At 54.5% G+C, this 15,219-nt stretch overlaps 1 protein-coding gene across 1 annotated transcript in view; it reads right to left on the reverse strand.

Annotated features, from left to right (window-relative positions):
* numbl (NUMB like endocytic adaptor protein) overlaps window positions 1–15,219 on the reverse strand; it is a 130,345-nt gene that overhangs the window by 78,623 nt on the left and 36,503 nt on the right. Inside the window, exon 4 of the mRNA XM_087983866.1 lies at window positions 13,832–13,952. Coding sequence (XP_087839992.1) covers window positions 13,832–13,952 — 121 coding nt within the window. The remainder of the gene's footprint in view (window positions 1–13,831; window positions 13,953–15,219) is intronic.

Consider the following 15,219-nt stretch of genomic DNA (forward strand, 5'->3'; position numbering starts at 1 on the left):
TGAATTTCCTGCTCCTCGGATGCTGCCTGACCTGCTGTGCTTTTCCAGCCCCACTGTAACCTTTTCTATTGTACTGACACTGACTGTCTGAATGAGCATCATGCCTTAGTGCCATTCTCTTTTACACTATTTCTCCACTTAATTAATCATAAAATGTCTCACATGAACCGACTTGTTAGTAGGGTCGTAGAGATGTACAGCACGGAAACAGACCCTTCCGTCCAACCAGTCCATGCCGACCAGATATCCTAAACTAATCTAGTCCCACCTGCCTGCACCCGGCCCATATCCCTCCAAACCCTTCCTATTCATATACCCATCCAGATGCCTCTTAAATGTTGCAATTGTACCAGCCTCCACCACATCCTCTGGCAGCTCATTCCATACACGCACCACCCTCTGTGTGAAAAAGTTGCCCCTTAGGTCTCTTTTATATCTTTCCCCTCTCACCCTAAACCTATGCCCCTCTAGTTCTGGACTCCCCGACCCCAGGGAAAAGACTTTGCCTATTTACCCTATCCATGCCCCTCATGATTTTGTAAACCCTTAATCCTTTATTCTCTTACGTTTAACTGTGAAAGACTTTAATACTAACGTTGACCTTACTTCTTTATTTCTCTACTATTCTATGAAGTAATGCTTACCTTTTTAACTCCCATTTCTCTTACTAACTTTGTACCTAAGTTGTTGTTGTACCTGGGTACCTCTGCATCTAAGATGGCGCAGTGTTATTCCAGCTAATGTTCTGGCCAAAAGCTGACTTGTCCCCTGGGAGGCAGTAGGGAGCTGCCTTCTTGAAATGTCAGGCTTTAATGCAGATGCCCCCAAGGGGAGTGTGTGTTTGAATCCCGCCGTGGCAGGTAATGGGACATGAATTCACATAAAAACAAATCTGGAATAAAAGTTGATTGTCACAAAAAAAAATCCATCCAATGCCCTTTAGGGAGGGGGCACTCCAACCACTCCACACATAATCCCTCCAGCTCGACACATAACCCCAGACATACCTCAGCCAGACCTTTCTGTGGCCAGTGAACTACAGACTTCCCGATGGGGCCGTTTTAATAACTGGATGTGTGTTTTCAGCCTGCATTCCCTTTCACTCAGCCAGGCATACACAGGGAGGAACAAGATCAGGGTTATTTCAGGGTCAACTGAGATCAGCTTCTGAAGGGGGTTGAGGCCGGGAGTAGGACCATTAGTCGGCTCATTTCCCAGGATCGCAGTCCTTTTTATAACAGGCAGCGAAATCAGTCGTTTCAGTCAGCAGATGGAGAATGCATTTGTTCTGTAATCGTAATATATTGAGTTCCACAACAACCTCCCTTTCCTGTGTGCCTCCCTGGAAGGGTGTAGGTTTCTATTTGTCAGTGTTCTGCACAGTTTTCCGAATCCAGGACCCCCCCCCCCCCCCCACTTGTCTTTACACCATCTCCCATGATGCTGCTGGAGATACAGGAATCACACGGGACATCAGAGCTCAGGCAGGGTTTATAGAATTCCTCAGGATTCAGTCACTGCTCATGCGGCACTTCCTCAGGTGCTCGGTCCCTCCTGCCGTGTTCGAAACATGGCAACCATTTTACACACAGGAAACTTCCACAAGCAACCATGTAATGTTGGAGGGGTCACCTCGCTATCGGTCCATATTGGCCCCTCCCTGGGCACCAGGGAGAGTTCCTGTGCTGTTTTACTCAAAACGGAGGTCATGAGGATTTCTGAAACCCTGCTACCAGCACTTCAGCATCAGGTTTCTGGCACCTTTCCAACCCACTATCCCCACTACCTACAGCGACAGGGCAGCAGATACATAGGAACACCACCTCCTGCAGGTTCCCCTCCACTCACCATCCTGACTTGGATGTACATCACCATTCCTTCAGTGTCGCTGGGTCAGAATTATTAATAACGTTCTGTACCTACACTCCCTCAGCACTGACCCTCCGACAGTGCAGCACTCCCTCAGCACTGACCCTCCAACAGTGCCCACTCCCTCAGCACTGACCCTCTGACAGTGTGGCACTCCCTCAGCACTGACCCTCCGACATTGCAGCACTCCCTCAGCACTGACCCTCCAAACAGTGCGGCATTCCCTCAGCACTGACCCTGCGACAGTTCGGTGCTCCCTCAGCACTGACCCTCTGACAGTGCGATGCTCCTTCAGCACTGACCCTCCGACAGTGCAGCGCTCCCTCAGTACTGACCCTCCAACAGTGTGGCACTGCCTCAGCACTGACCCTCCGACAATGTGGCACTGCCTCAGTACTGACGCTCCGACAGTGCGGCGCTCCCTCAACACTGACCATCTAACAGTGTGGCGCTCCCTCAGCACTGACCCTCCGACATTGCAGCACTCCCTCAGCACTGACCCAGCAAACAGTGCGGCATTCCCTCAGCACTGACCCTCCGAGAGTGCCCACTCCCTCAGCACGACCCTCTGACAGTGCGGCATTCCCTCAGCACTGACCCTGCGACAGTGCAGCACTCCCTCAGCACTGACCCTCCATCAGTGCGGTGCTCCCTCAGCACTGACCCGTCGACAGTGCGGTGCTCCTTCAGCACTGACCCTCCAACAGTGCAACGCTCCCTCAGCACTGATCCTCCGACAGTGCAGGGCTCCCTCGGTACTGACCCTCCAACAGTGTGGCACTCCCTCAGCACTGACCTTCCGACAATGTGGCACTCCCTCAGCACTGACCCTCCGACAGTGCCCACTCCCTCAGCACTGACCCTCTGACAGTGTGGCGCTCCCTCAGCACTGACCCTCCAACAGTGCCCACTCCCTCAGCACCGACCCTCTGACAATGTGGCGCTCCCTCAGCACTGACCCTCCGACATGGCAGCACTCCCTCAGCACTGACCCTCCAAACAGTGTGGCATTCCTTCAGCACTGATCCTCCGATAGTGCAGCACTCCCTCAGCGCTGACCCTCTGACAGTGCGGCCCTCCCTCACCACTGACCCTCTGACAGTGCGGTGCTCCATCAGCACTGACCCTCCGACAGTGCAACGCTCCCTCAGCACTGATCCTCCGACAGTGCATTGCTCCCTCAGTACTGACCCTCCAACAGTGTGGCACTCCCTCAGCTCTGACCCTCCGACAATGTGGCACTCCCTCAGCACTGACCCTCTGACAGTGTGGTGCTCCCTCAGCACTGACCCTGCAACAGTGCCCAATCCCTCAGCACCGACCCTCTGACAATGTGGCGTTCCCTCAGCACTGACCCTCCGACATTGCAGCACTCCCTCAGCACTGACCCTCCAAACAGTGCAGCACTCCCTCAGCACTGATCCTCTGATACTGCAGCACTCCCTCAGCGCTGACCATCCGACAGTGCGGCCCTCCCTCAGCACTGACCCTCCAAACAGTGCAGCACTCCCTCAGCACTGATCCTCTGATACTGCAGCACTCCCTCAGCGCTGACCATCCGACAGTGCGGCACTCCCTCAGCACTGACCCTCCAAACAGTGCAGCACTCCCTCAGCACTGATCCTCTGATACTGCAGCACTCCCTCAGCGCTGACCATCCGACAGTGCGGCCCTCCCTCAGCACTGACCCTCTGACAGTGCGGTGCTCCCTCAGCACTGACCCTCCGACAGTGCAGCACTCCCTCAGCACTGACCCTCCGACAGTGCAGCACTCCCTCAGCACTGATCCTCTGACAGTGCGGCTCTCTCGCCACACTGACCATCTGACAGTGTGGCCCTCCCTCAGCACTGACCATCTGACAGTGTGGCCCTCCCTCAGCACTGACCCTCCGATAGTGCCCACTCCCTCACCACCGACCCTCTGACAGTGCGGCACTCCCTCAGCACTGACCCTCCGACAGTGCAGCGCTCCCTCAGTACTGACCCTCCAACAGTGTGGCCCTCCCTCAGCACTGACCCTCCGACAATGTGGCACTGCCTCAGTACTGATGCTCCGAGAGTGCCCACTCCCTCAGCACCGACCCTCTGACAGTGCGGCATTCCCTCAGCACTGACCCTCTGACAGTGCAGTACTCCCTCAGTACTGACGCTCCGACAGTGCGGCGCTCCCTCAACACTGACCATCTGACAGTGTGGCGCTCCCTCAGCACTGACCCTCCGAGAGTGCCCACTCCCTCAGCACCGACCCTCTGACAGTGCGGCATTCCCTCAGCACTGACCCTCTGACAGTGCAGTACTCCCTCAGCACTGACCCTCCGACAGTGCAGCACTCCCTCAGCGCTGACTCTCCAACAGTGCGGTGCTCCCTCAGCACTGACCCTCTGACAGTGCGGTGCTTCCTCAGCACTGACCCTCCGACAGTGTGGCACTCCCTCACACTGATCCTCCGATAGTGCGGTGCTCCCTCAGCACTGACCCTCCAACAGTGCCCACTCCCTCAGCACTGACCCTCTGAAAGTGTGGCACTCCCTCAGCACTGACCCTCCGACATTGCAGCACTCCCTCAGCACTGACCCTCCAAACAGTGCGGCATTCCCTCAGCACTGACCCTGCGACAGTGCGGTGCTCCTTCAGCACTGACCCTCCGACAGTGCAGCGCTCCCTCAGTACTGACCTTCCAACAGTGTGGCACTCCCTCAGCACTGACCCTCCGACAATGTGGCACTGCCTCAGTACTGACGCTCCGACAGTGCGGCGCTCCCTCAACACTGACCATCTGACAGTGTGGCGCTCCCTCAGCACTGACCCTCCGAGAGTGCCCACTCCCTCAGCACCGACCCTCTGACAGTGCGGCATTCCCTCAGCACTGACCCTGCGACAGTGCAGCACTCCCTCAGCACTGACCCTCCAACAGTGCGGTGCTCCCTCAGCACTGACCCATCGACAGTGCGGTGCTCCTTCAGCACTGACCCTCCAACAGTGCAACGCTCCCTCAGCACTGATCCTCCGACAGTGCAGCGCTCCCTCGGTACTGACCCTCCGACAGTGCGGCACTCCCTCAGCACTGACCCTCCGACATTGCAGCACTCCCTCAGCACTGACCCTCCAAACAGTGCGGCATTCCCTCAGCACTGACCCTGCGACAGTGCGGTGCTCCCTCAGCACTGACCCTCTGACAGTGCGGTGCTCCTTCAGCACTGACCCTCCGAAAGGGCAGCGCTCCCTCAGTACTGACCCTCCAACAGTGTGGCACTCCCTCAGCACTGACCCTCCGACAATGTGGCACTGCCTCAGTACTGACGCTCCGACAGCGCGGCGCTCCCTCAACACTGACCATCTGACAGTGTGGCGCTCCCTCAGCACTGACCCTCCGAGAGTGCCCACTCCCTCAGCACCGATCCTCTGACAGTGCGGCATTCCCTCAGCACTGACCCTGCGACAGTGCAGCACTCCCTCAGCACTGACCCTCCATCAGTGCGGTGCTCCCTCAGCACTGACCCATCGACAGTGTGGTGCTCCTTCAGCACTGACCCTCCAACAGTGCAACGCTCCCTCAGCACTGATCCTCCGACAGTGCAGCGCTCCCTCGGTACTGACCCTCCAACAGTGTGGCACTCCCTCAGCACTGACCTTCCGACAATGTGGCGCTCCCTCAGCACTGACCCTCCGACATGGCAGCACTCCCTCAGCACTGACCCTCCAAACAGTGTGGCGCTCCCTCAGCACTCTCCCTGCAACAGTGCCCAATCCCTCAGCACCGACCCTCTGACAATGTGGCGTTCCCTCAGCATTGACCCTCCGACATTGCAGCACTCCCTCAGCACTGACCCTCCAAACAGTGCAGCACTCCCTCAGCACTGATCCTCTGATACTGCAGCACTCCCTCAGCGCTGACCATCCGGCAGTGCGGCCCTCCCTCAGCACTGACCCTCTGACAGTGCTGCGCTCCCTCAGCACTGACCCTCTGACAGTGCAGCACTCCCTCAGCACTGACCCTCCAAACAGTGCAGCACTCCCTCAGCACTGACCCTCCAAACAGTGCAGCACTCCCTCAGCACTGATCCTCTGATACTGCAGCACTCCCTCAGCGCTGACCATCCGACAGTGCGGTGCTCCCTCAGCACTGACCCTCTGACAGTGCAGCACTCCCTCAGCACTGATCCTCCGACAGTGCAGCACTCCCTCAGCACTGACCCTCCGACAGTGCAGCACTCCCTCAGCACTGACCCTCCGACAGTGCAGCACTCCCTCAGCACTGACCCTCTGACAGTGTGGCCCTCCCTCAGCACAGACCCTCCGACAGTGCCCACTCCCTCACCACCGACCCTCTGACAGTGCGGCACTCCCTCAGCACTGACCCTCCGACAGTGCCCACTCCCTCACCCCCGACCCTCTAACAGTGTGGCGCTCCCTCTGCACTGACCCTCCGACATTACAGCACTCCCTCAGCACTGACCCTCCAAACAGTGCGGCATTCCTTCAGCACTGACCCTCCGATAGTGCAGCACTCCCTCAGCGCTGATCCTCTAACAGTGCAATGCTCCCTCAGCACTGATCCTCCGACAATGCAACGCTCCCTCAGCACTGATCCTCCAACAGTGCAGCGCTCCCTCAGTACTGACCCACCAACAGTGTGGCACTCCCTCAGCACTGACCCTCCAACAGTCTGGCACTCCCTCAGCACTGACCCTCCGACTGTGTGACACTCCCTCAGCACTGACCCTCCGACAGTGCGGCCCTGCCTCCACACTGACAATCTGACAGTGCGGCACTCCCTCAGCACTGACCCTCCAACAGTGTGGCTCTCCCTCAGCACTGACCCTCTGACAGTGCAGCACTCCCTCACCGGTTACCCTCTGCCAGTGCAGCACTCTCTCAGTACTGACCCTCCAACAGTGCGGCTCTCCCTCAGTACTGGCCCTCCGACTGGGCGGTGCTCCCTCAACACTGACCCTCTGACAGTGCAGTGCTCCCTCAGCACTGACCCTCCAACAGTGCCCACTCCCTCAGCACTGACCCTCTGACAGTGTGGCGCTCCTTCAGCACTGACTGTCCGAAAGTGCCCACTCGCTCAGCACTGACCCTCTGACAGTCTGGCGCTCTCTCAGCACTGACCCTCCAACAGTGCAGCACTCCCTCAGCACTAACCCTCCAAACAGTGCGGCATTCCCTCAGCACTGACCCTCCGACAGTGTGGCACTCCCTCAGTACTGATCCTCCGACAGTGCTGCACTAACTCAGCACTGATCCTCTGACAGTACGGCACTCCCTCAGCACTGACCCTTCAAACAGTGCGGCATTCCCTTAGCACTGATCCTCCGACAGTGCGGCAATCCCTCAGCACTGACCCTCCAAACAGTGCAGCATTCCCTCAGCATTGACCCTCCGACTGTGCGGCACTCCCTAAGCACTGACCCTCCGACTGTGCGGCACTCCCTAAGCACTGACCCTCCGACAGTGCAGCACTAACTCAGCACTGACCCTCCGACAGTGCAGCACTAACTCAGCACTGACCCTCCAAGCAGTGCGGCATTCCCTCAGCACTGACCCTCCAACAGTGCAGCAGTCCCTCAGCACTGACCCTCCGACAGTGCCCACTCCCTCAGCACTGACCCTCCGACAGTGCAGCGCTCCCTCAGCACTGACCCTCTGACAGTGCGGCACTCCCTCAGCAAGGGGCCTAACAGGGAAGGCAGATGAACTTAGGGCATGGTTAAGAACATGGGACTGGTATATCATAGCAATTACAGAAACATGGTTCAGGGATGGGCAGGACTGGCAGCTTAATGTTCCAGGATACAAATGCTACAGGAAGGATAGAAAGGGAGGCAAGAGAGGAGAGGGAGTGGTGTTTTTGATAAGGGATAGTATTACAGCTGTGCTGAGGGAGCATATTCCCAGAAATACATCCAGGGAAGTTGTTTGGGTGGAACTGAGAAATAAGAAAGGGATGCTCACCTTATTGGGATTGTATTATAGACCCCCCAAAAGTCAGAGGGAAATTGAGAAACAAACTTGTAAGGAGATCTCAGCTATCTGTAAGAATAATAGGGTGGTTATGGTAGGGGATTTTAACTTTCAGAACATAAACTGAGACTGCCATAGTGTTAAAGGTTTAGATGGAGAGGAATTTGTTAAGTGTGTACAAGACAATTTTCTGAGTCAGTATGTGGATGTACCTACTAGAGAAGGTGCAAAACTTGACCTACTCTTGAGAAATAAGGCAGGGCAGGTGACTGAGGTGTCAGTGGGGGAGCACTTTGGGGCCAGCGATCATAATCCTATTCGTTTTAAAATAGTGATGGAAAAGGATAGACCAGATCTAAAAGTTGAAGTCCTAAATTGGAGAAAGGCCAATTTTGACGGTATTAGGCAAGAACTTTCAAAAGCTGATTGGGGGCAGATATTCGCAGATAAAGGGACGGCTGGAAAATGGGAAGCCTTCAGAAATGAGATAACGAGAATCCAGAGAAAGTATATTCCTGTTAGGGTGAAAGGGAAGGCTGGTAGGTATAGGGAATGCTGGATGATTAAAGAAATTAAGGGTTTGGTAAGAAAAAGAAGGAAGTATGTGTCAGGTATAGACAGGATAGATCGAGTGAATCCTTAGAAGAGTATAAAGGAAGTAGGAGTATACTTAAGAGGGAAATCAGGAGGGCAAAACGGGGACATGAGATAGCTTTGGCAAATAGAATTAAGGAGAATCCAAAGGGTTTTTACAAATATATTAAGGACAAAAGGGTTACTAGGGAGAGAATAGGGCCCCTCAAAGATCAGCAAGGCGGCCTTTGAGTGGAGGCACATGGGGGAGATACTAAATGAATATTTTGCATCAGTATTTCCTGTGGAAAAGGATATGGAAGATATAGACAGTAGGGAAATAGGTGGTGACATCTTGCAAAATGTCCAGATTACAGAAGACGAAGAGCTGGATATGTTGAAACGGTTAAAGGTGGATAAATCCCCAGGACCTGATCAGGTGTACCCGAGAACTCTGTGGGAAGCTAGAGAAGTGATTGCTGGGCCTCTTGCTGAGATATTTGTATCATCGATAGTCACAGGTGAGGTGCCGGAAGACTGGAGGTTGGCAAACATGGTGCCACTGTTTAAGAAGGGCGGTAAAGACAAGCCAGGGAACTATAGACCGGTGAGCCTGACCTCGGTGGTGGGCAAGTTGTTGGAGGGAATCCTGAAGGACAGGATGTACATGTATTTGGAAAGGCAAGGACTGATTCAGGATAGTCAACATGGCTTTGTGTGTGGGAAATCATGTCTCACAAACTTGACTGAGTTTTTTGAAGAAGTAACAAAGAAGATTGATGAGGGCAGAACAGTAGATGTGATCTATATGGACTTCAGTAAGGCGTTCGACAAGGTTCCCCATGGGAGACTGATTAGCAAGGTTAGATCTCATGGAATACAGGGTGGTGGTGGAGGGTTGTTTTCCAAACTGGAGGCCTGTGACCAGTGGAGTGCCACAAGGATCGGTGCTGGGTCCTCTACTTTTTGTCACTTACATAAATGATTTGGATGTGAGCATAAGAGGTACAGTTAGTAAGTTTGCAGATGACACCAAAATTGGAGGTGTAGTGGACAGCGAAGAGGGTTACCTCAGATTACAACAGGGTCTTGACCAGATGGGCCAATAGGCTTAGAAGTGGCAGATGGAGTTTAATTCAGATAAATGCGAGGTGCTGCATTTTGGGAAAGCAAATCTTAGCAGGACTTATACACTTAATGGTAAGGTCCGAGGGAGTGTTGCTGAACAAAGAGACCTTGGAGTGCAGGTTCATAGCTCCTTGAAAGTCGAGTCGCAGTTAGATAGGATAGTGAAGAAGGCGTTTGGTATGCTTTCCTTTATTGGTCAGAGTATTGAGTACAGGAGTTTGGAGGTCATGTTGCAGCTGTACAGGACATTGGTTAGGCCACTGTTGGAATATTGCGTGCAATTCTGGTCTCCTTCCTATTGGAAAGATGTTGTGAAATTTGAAAGGGTTCAGAAAAGATTTACAAGGATGTTGCCAGGGTTGGAGGATCTGAGCTACAGGGAGAGGCTGAACAGGCTGGGGCTGTTTTCCCTGGAGCATCAGAGGCTGAGGGGTGACCTTATAGAGGTTTACAAAATTATGAGGGGCATGGATAGTGTAAATAGACAAAGTCTTTTCCCTGGGGTCGGGGAGTCCAGAACTAGAGGGCATAGGTTTAGGGTGAGAGGGGAAAGATATAACAGAGAGCTAAGGGGAAACTTTTTCATGCAGAGGGTGGTACGTGTATGGAATGAGCTGCCAAAGGATGTGGTTGCAACATATAAGAGGCATATGGATGGGTATATGAATAGGAAGGGGTTGGAGGGATATGGGCTGGGTGCTGGTAGGCGGGATAGATTGGGTTGGGATATCTGATCAGCATGGACGGGTTGGACGGAAGGGTCTGTTTCCATGCTGTACATCTCTATGACTCTATGACACTGACCCTCCAAACAGTGTGGCACACCCTCAGCACTGATCCTCTGACAGTGTGGCACACCCTCAGCACTTACCCTCCAACAGTGTGGCACACCCTCAGCACTTACCCTCCAACAGTGTGGCACACCCTCAGCACTTACCCTCCAACAGTGTGGCATTCCCTCAGCACTGACCCTCCAAACAGTGCGGCACTCCCTCAGTACTGACCCTCCAAACGGTGCGGCATTCCTTCAGCACTGACCCTCTGACAGTGCGGCACTCCCTCAGCACTGACCCTCGGACAGTGCGGCGCTCCCTCAGCACTGACCCTCCGACAGTGCGGTGCTCCCTCAGCACTGACCCGCTGACAGTGCAGCACTCCCTCAGCACTGACCCTCTGACAGTGCGGCGCTCCCTCAGCACTGACCCTCCGACAGTGCGGTGTTCCCTCAGTACTGACCCTCTGACAGTGCGGCATTCCCTCAGCACTGACCCTCCGACATTGCGGCGCTCCCTCAGCACTGACCCTCGGACAGTGTGGCGCTCCCTCAGCACTGACCCTCGGACAGTGCGGCACTCCCTCAGCACTGACCCTCCAACTGTACAGCACTCCCTCCGCACTGACCCTCCGACAGTGCGGTGTTCCCTCAGTACTGACCCTCTGACAGTGCGGCATTCCCTCAGCACTGACCCTCCGACATTGCGGCGCTCCCTCAGCACTGACCCTCGGACAGTGCGGCACTCCCTCAGCACTGACCCTCCAACTGTACAGCACTCCCTCCGCACTGACCCTCTGACAGTGCGGCACTCCCTCAGCACTGACCCTCGGACAGTGCGGCGCTCCCTCAGCACTGACCCTCGGACAGTGCGGCGCTCCCTCAGCACTGACCCTCCAACAGTGCCGACTCCCTCAGTACTGACCCTCTGACAGTGTGGCGCTCCTTCAGCACTGACCGTCCGAAAGTGCCCACTCCCTCAACACTGACCCTCCGACAGTGTGGCGCTCCCTCAGCACTGACCCTCCGACTGTGCAGCACTCCCTCAGCACTGACCCTCGGACAGTGTGGCGCTCCCTCAGCACTGACCCTCCGACTGTGCAGCACTCCCTCAGCACTGACCCTCCGACAGTGTGGCGCTCCCTCAGCACTGACCCTCCGATTGTGCAGCATTCCCTCCGCACTGACCCTCTGACAGTGCAGCATTCCCTCAGTACTGACCTTCCAACAGTGCGGCTCTCCCTCAGTACTGGCCCTCCGACTGGGCGGTGCTCCCTCAACACTGACCCTCTGACAGTGCTGTGCTCCCTCAGCACTGACCCTCCAACAGTGCCGACTCCCTCCGTACTGACCCTCTGACAGTGTGGCGCTCCTTCAGCACTGACCGTCCGAAAGTGCCCACTCCCTCAGCACTGACCCTCCGACAGTGTGGCGCTCCCTCAGCACTGACCCTCCGACAGTGCAGCACTCCCTCAGTACTGACCCTCTGACAGTGTGGCGCTCCTTCAGCACTGACCGTCCGAAAGTGCCCACTCCCTCAGCACTGAACCTCCGACAGTGCAGCACTCCCTCAGCACTGACCCTCTGACAGTGCAGCACTCCCTCAGCACTGACCCTCCAAACAGTGCAGCATTCCCTCAGCACTGACCCTCCGACAGTGCGGCACTCCCTCAGCACTGATCCTCTGACAGTGTGGCACTCCCTCAGCACTGACCCTCCGACAGTGCGGCACTCCCTCAGCACTGACCCTCTGACAGTGCGGCACTCCCTCAGCACTGATCCTCCGACAGTGCGGCACTCCCTCAGCACTGAGCCTCCAGTGGGACTGGACAGGGCAGAAGGGGTCCCCTGAGGTGACTGAGCTCCACCTTGTGGATAAATTGCACTTGATCAAAAATGATTGCCTGAGAAAATGCTCTCAATCACTGGAGTGAGTCCGTCAACGAGCCCTTTGCCCTCCTGAATACATTGATCTGCCGGTGGCAACTGGACCGGCTTTAGACAGTGAATTGCAGATGCAGGGCTAATGCAACTGAGGTTATGCGGATTTCTGAAACCCTGCTACCTGCACCTCAGTATCAGGTTTCTGACACCTTTCCAACCCACTACCCCCACCATCCAGAAGGACAAAGGCAGCACATACTGTGTTTTCTTTTATTCTCTCATGGGAGGTGGGTGTCACTGGCTGGACCAGCATTTATTGCTTATCCCTAACTGCCCCTGGAGAAGGTGGGCTTGGGCTGCCCTCTTGAACTGCTGCAGTCTGTGTGAGATAGGCAGATCCACAATGCTGTTAGGGACAGAGAGCCAGGAGTTTGACTCAGTGACACTGAAAGAATGGTGATATATTTCCAAGTCAGGACAGCGAGGGAGTGGGAGGGGATCTTGCAGGGGGTGGTGTTCCCATGTATCTGCTGCCCTTGACCTTCTAGATGGAAGTGGTCGTGGGTTCGGAAGGCGCTGTCTGAGGATCTTCGTGGATCCAGTGTAGAGGCTGGACTGGGAGAGGTGGGAGGTTTCAGGGGTGTGTAGGTCTCGGGACGTGACAGAGGTCACGAGGATTTGCATGTGTTTTGTGAAGAGACTGGCCATACCGAGCATGTGTATATATGCAATGCCATCTTACTTCAGTGCCACCATACCACAGTGCCATCATACCGCAGTGCCATCTTACCACAGTGCCATCATACCACAGTGCCATCTTACTTCAGTGCCACCATACCACAGTGCCATCATACCACAGTGCCATCATACTGCAGTGCCATCTTACTTCAGTGCCACCATACCACAATGCCATCATACCACAATGCCATCATACCACAGTGCCATCATACCACAATGCCATCATACCACAATGCCATCATACCACAGTGCCATCATACCACAATGCCATCATACCACAATGCCATCATACCACAGTGCCATCTTACTTCAGTGCCACCATACCGCAGTGCCATCTTACCACAGTGCCATCTTACCACTGTGCCATCTTACCACAGTGCCATCATACCACAGTGCCATCATACCACAGTGCCATCATACTGCAGTGCCATCTTACCACAATGTCATCATACCACAGTGCCATCTTACCACAATGCCATCATACCACAGTGCCATCATACTGCAGTGCCATCTTACCACAGTGCCATCATACTGCAGTGCCATCTTACCACAGTGCCATCATACCACAGTGCCATCATACTGCAGTGCCATCTTACCACAGTACCATCATACCACAGTGCCATCATACTGCAGTGCCATCTTACCACGGTGCCATCATACTGCAGTGCCATCTTACCACAGTGCCATCTTACCACAGTGCCATCATACTGCAGTGCCATCATACCACAGTGCCATCATACCACAGTGCCATCTTACCACAGTGCCATCATACCACAATGCCAATGTACCACAGTGCCATTGAACCACAGTGCCATCATACCACAGTGCCGTTGTACCATGGTGCCGTTGTACAGTGGTGCCAATGTACCGCAGTGCCATCTTACCGTGGTGCCATCTTACCCAACTGCATGGCTGCATCCTCTTGCCCGATCGTATTGGGATATTGATGACGATTGCCTGGAGTTTGGGTTTCCGTACCCCCTGTTCCCCTGGCTGGAGACGGCAGCGTTAAAACCAGAGCCTAAATTTGAGAAGAAAAAGCTGGGCTGTTTCTTGTCTCTCTCACTTCTCCCATCTTACCCCTACTCCCCCCTCCCCCTTTCAGTTTGCCGTCTCTCCATCTCCCACCCGTCCCCGTCATCGCCCTTACCAACTCAGCTTCTCACCTCATTTGAATGGGGCTCGTGACAGAGAGAGAGGCAGGGGAAGGGTCTAGCCATGTTCTTATTGACCTCCAAAACCTTCCCCAAGCCTCCCCCCCACTGAGATTGGTAATTCATTACCTATAGAAGCACCAGAGCATCTTATATGAAGTTACCACTAATAACAATAATGGTGAATATTAATGAATAACTTACACGAGGAATGAAGACAGTTTGGTTTGTAACTCCCTGATTTAATCATGTTCTACATGTGAGAGCATGCTGGGCTGTTAGGGGTGCTGATGCAGTCTACTATTCAACTACAGAAGCCAACACCACCATGCCCCCTACCTGATAGGTGCCTTTTGCCATGACAACACGGGTCAGGATTGGAAATTTTCACTTTGCCGACAGAGTGACATGCAGCTGGTGTCCCGGTGATGTCCTCACAGAGATCAGCTAACTCAATCCCAACCAAACCTGGACGTTGCACCTTCCTATTCTGTCCAGCAACTGGGAAAGGCATTCCCCATCTGCCCAGGGTGTCAACTCTTTAGATTAGATTCCCTACAGTGTGGAAACAGGCCCCCTGGCCCAACAAGTCCACACCGACCCTCCGAAGAGTAACTAATCCAGACCCATTTCCCTCTGACTAATGCACCTAACACTGTGAGCAATTTAGCATGGCCAATTCACCTGACCTGCACATCTTTGGATTGTGGGGGGAGACTGGAGCACCCGGAGGAAACCCACGCAGACACGGGGAGAATGTACAAACTCCACACAGACAGTCACCCGAGGCTGGAATGGAACCTGGGACCCTGGCACTGTGAGGCAGCAGTGCTAACCACTGAGCCACCATGCCGCCCAAAAGCAATCAACGACCCTGCCACGGCACTGCAAACATCGCTGGCTTACCCACCCACCCCAGCACTACACCTGGTCAGTGTGGGGTTTGAACCCACGACCTTGGTGTTATTAGCACCACGCTCTAACCATAATAAGCCGGTTGGACTATGACATGGTGTGGGTGATTTGGACATTGTACACGTCAGTCTCACACCAAAATCTCAACAATGACCAATGTTGAAACTAAGTGGGGGCTGGCAACAGGGCTAAATACAAAGAGGCCCCAGTGAGATTTGA

Source organism: Chiloscyllium plagiosum, unplaced genomic scaffold (assembly GCF_037043375.1).
Source record: "Chiloscyllium plagiosum isolate Xiang-an unplaced genomic scaffold, Cpla_swu_hap1 HiC_scaffold_47, whole genome shotgun sequence".
Classification (NCBI taxonomy): Eukaryota; Metazoa; Chordata; class Chondrichthyes; order Orectolobiformes; family Hemiscylliidae; genus Chiloscyllium; species Chiloscyllium plagiosum.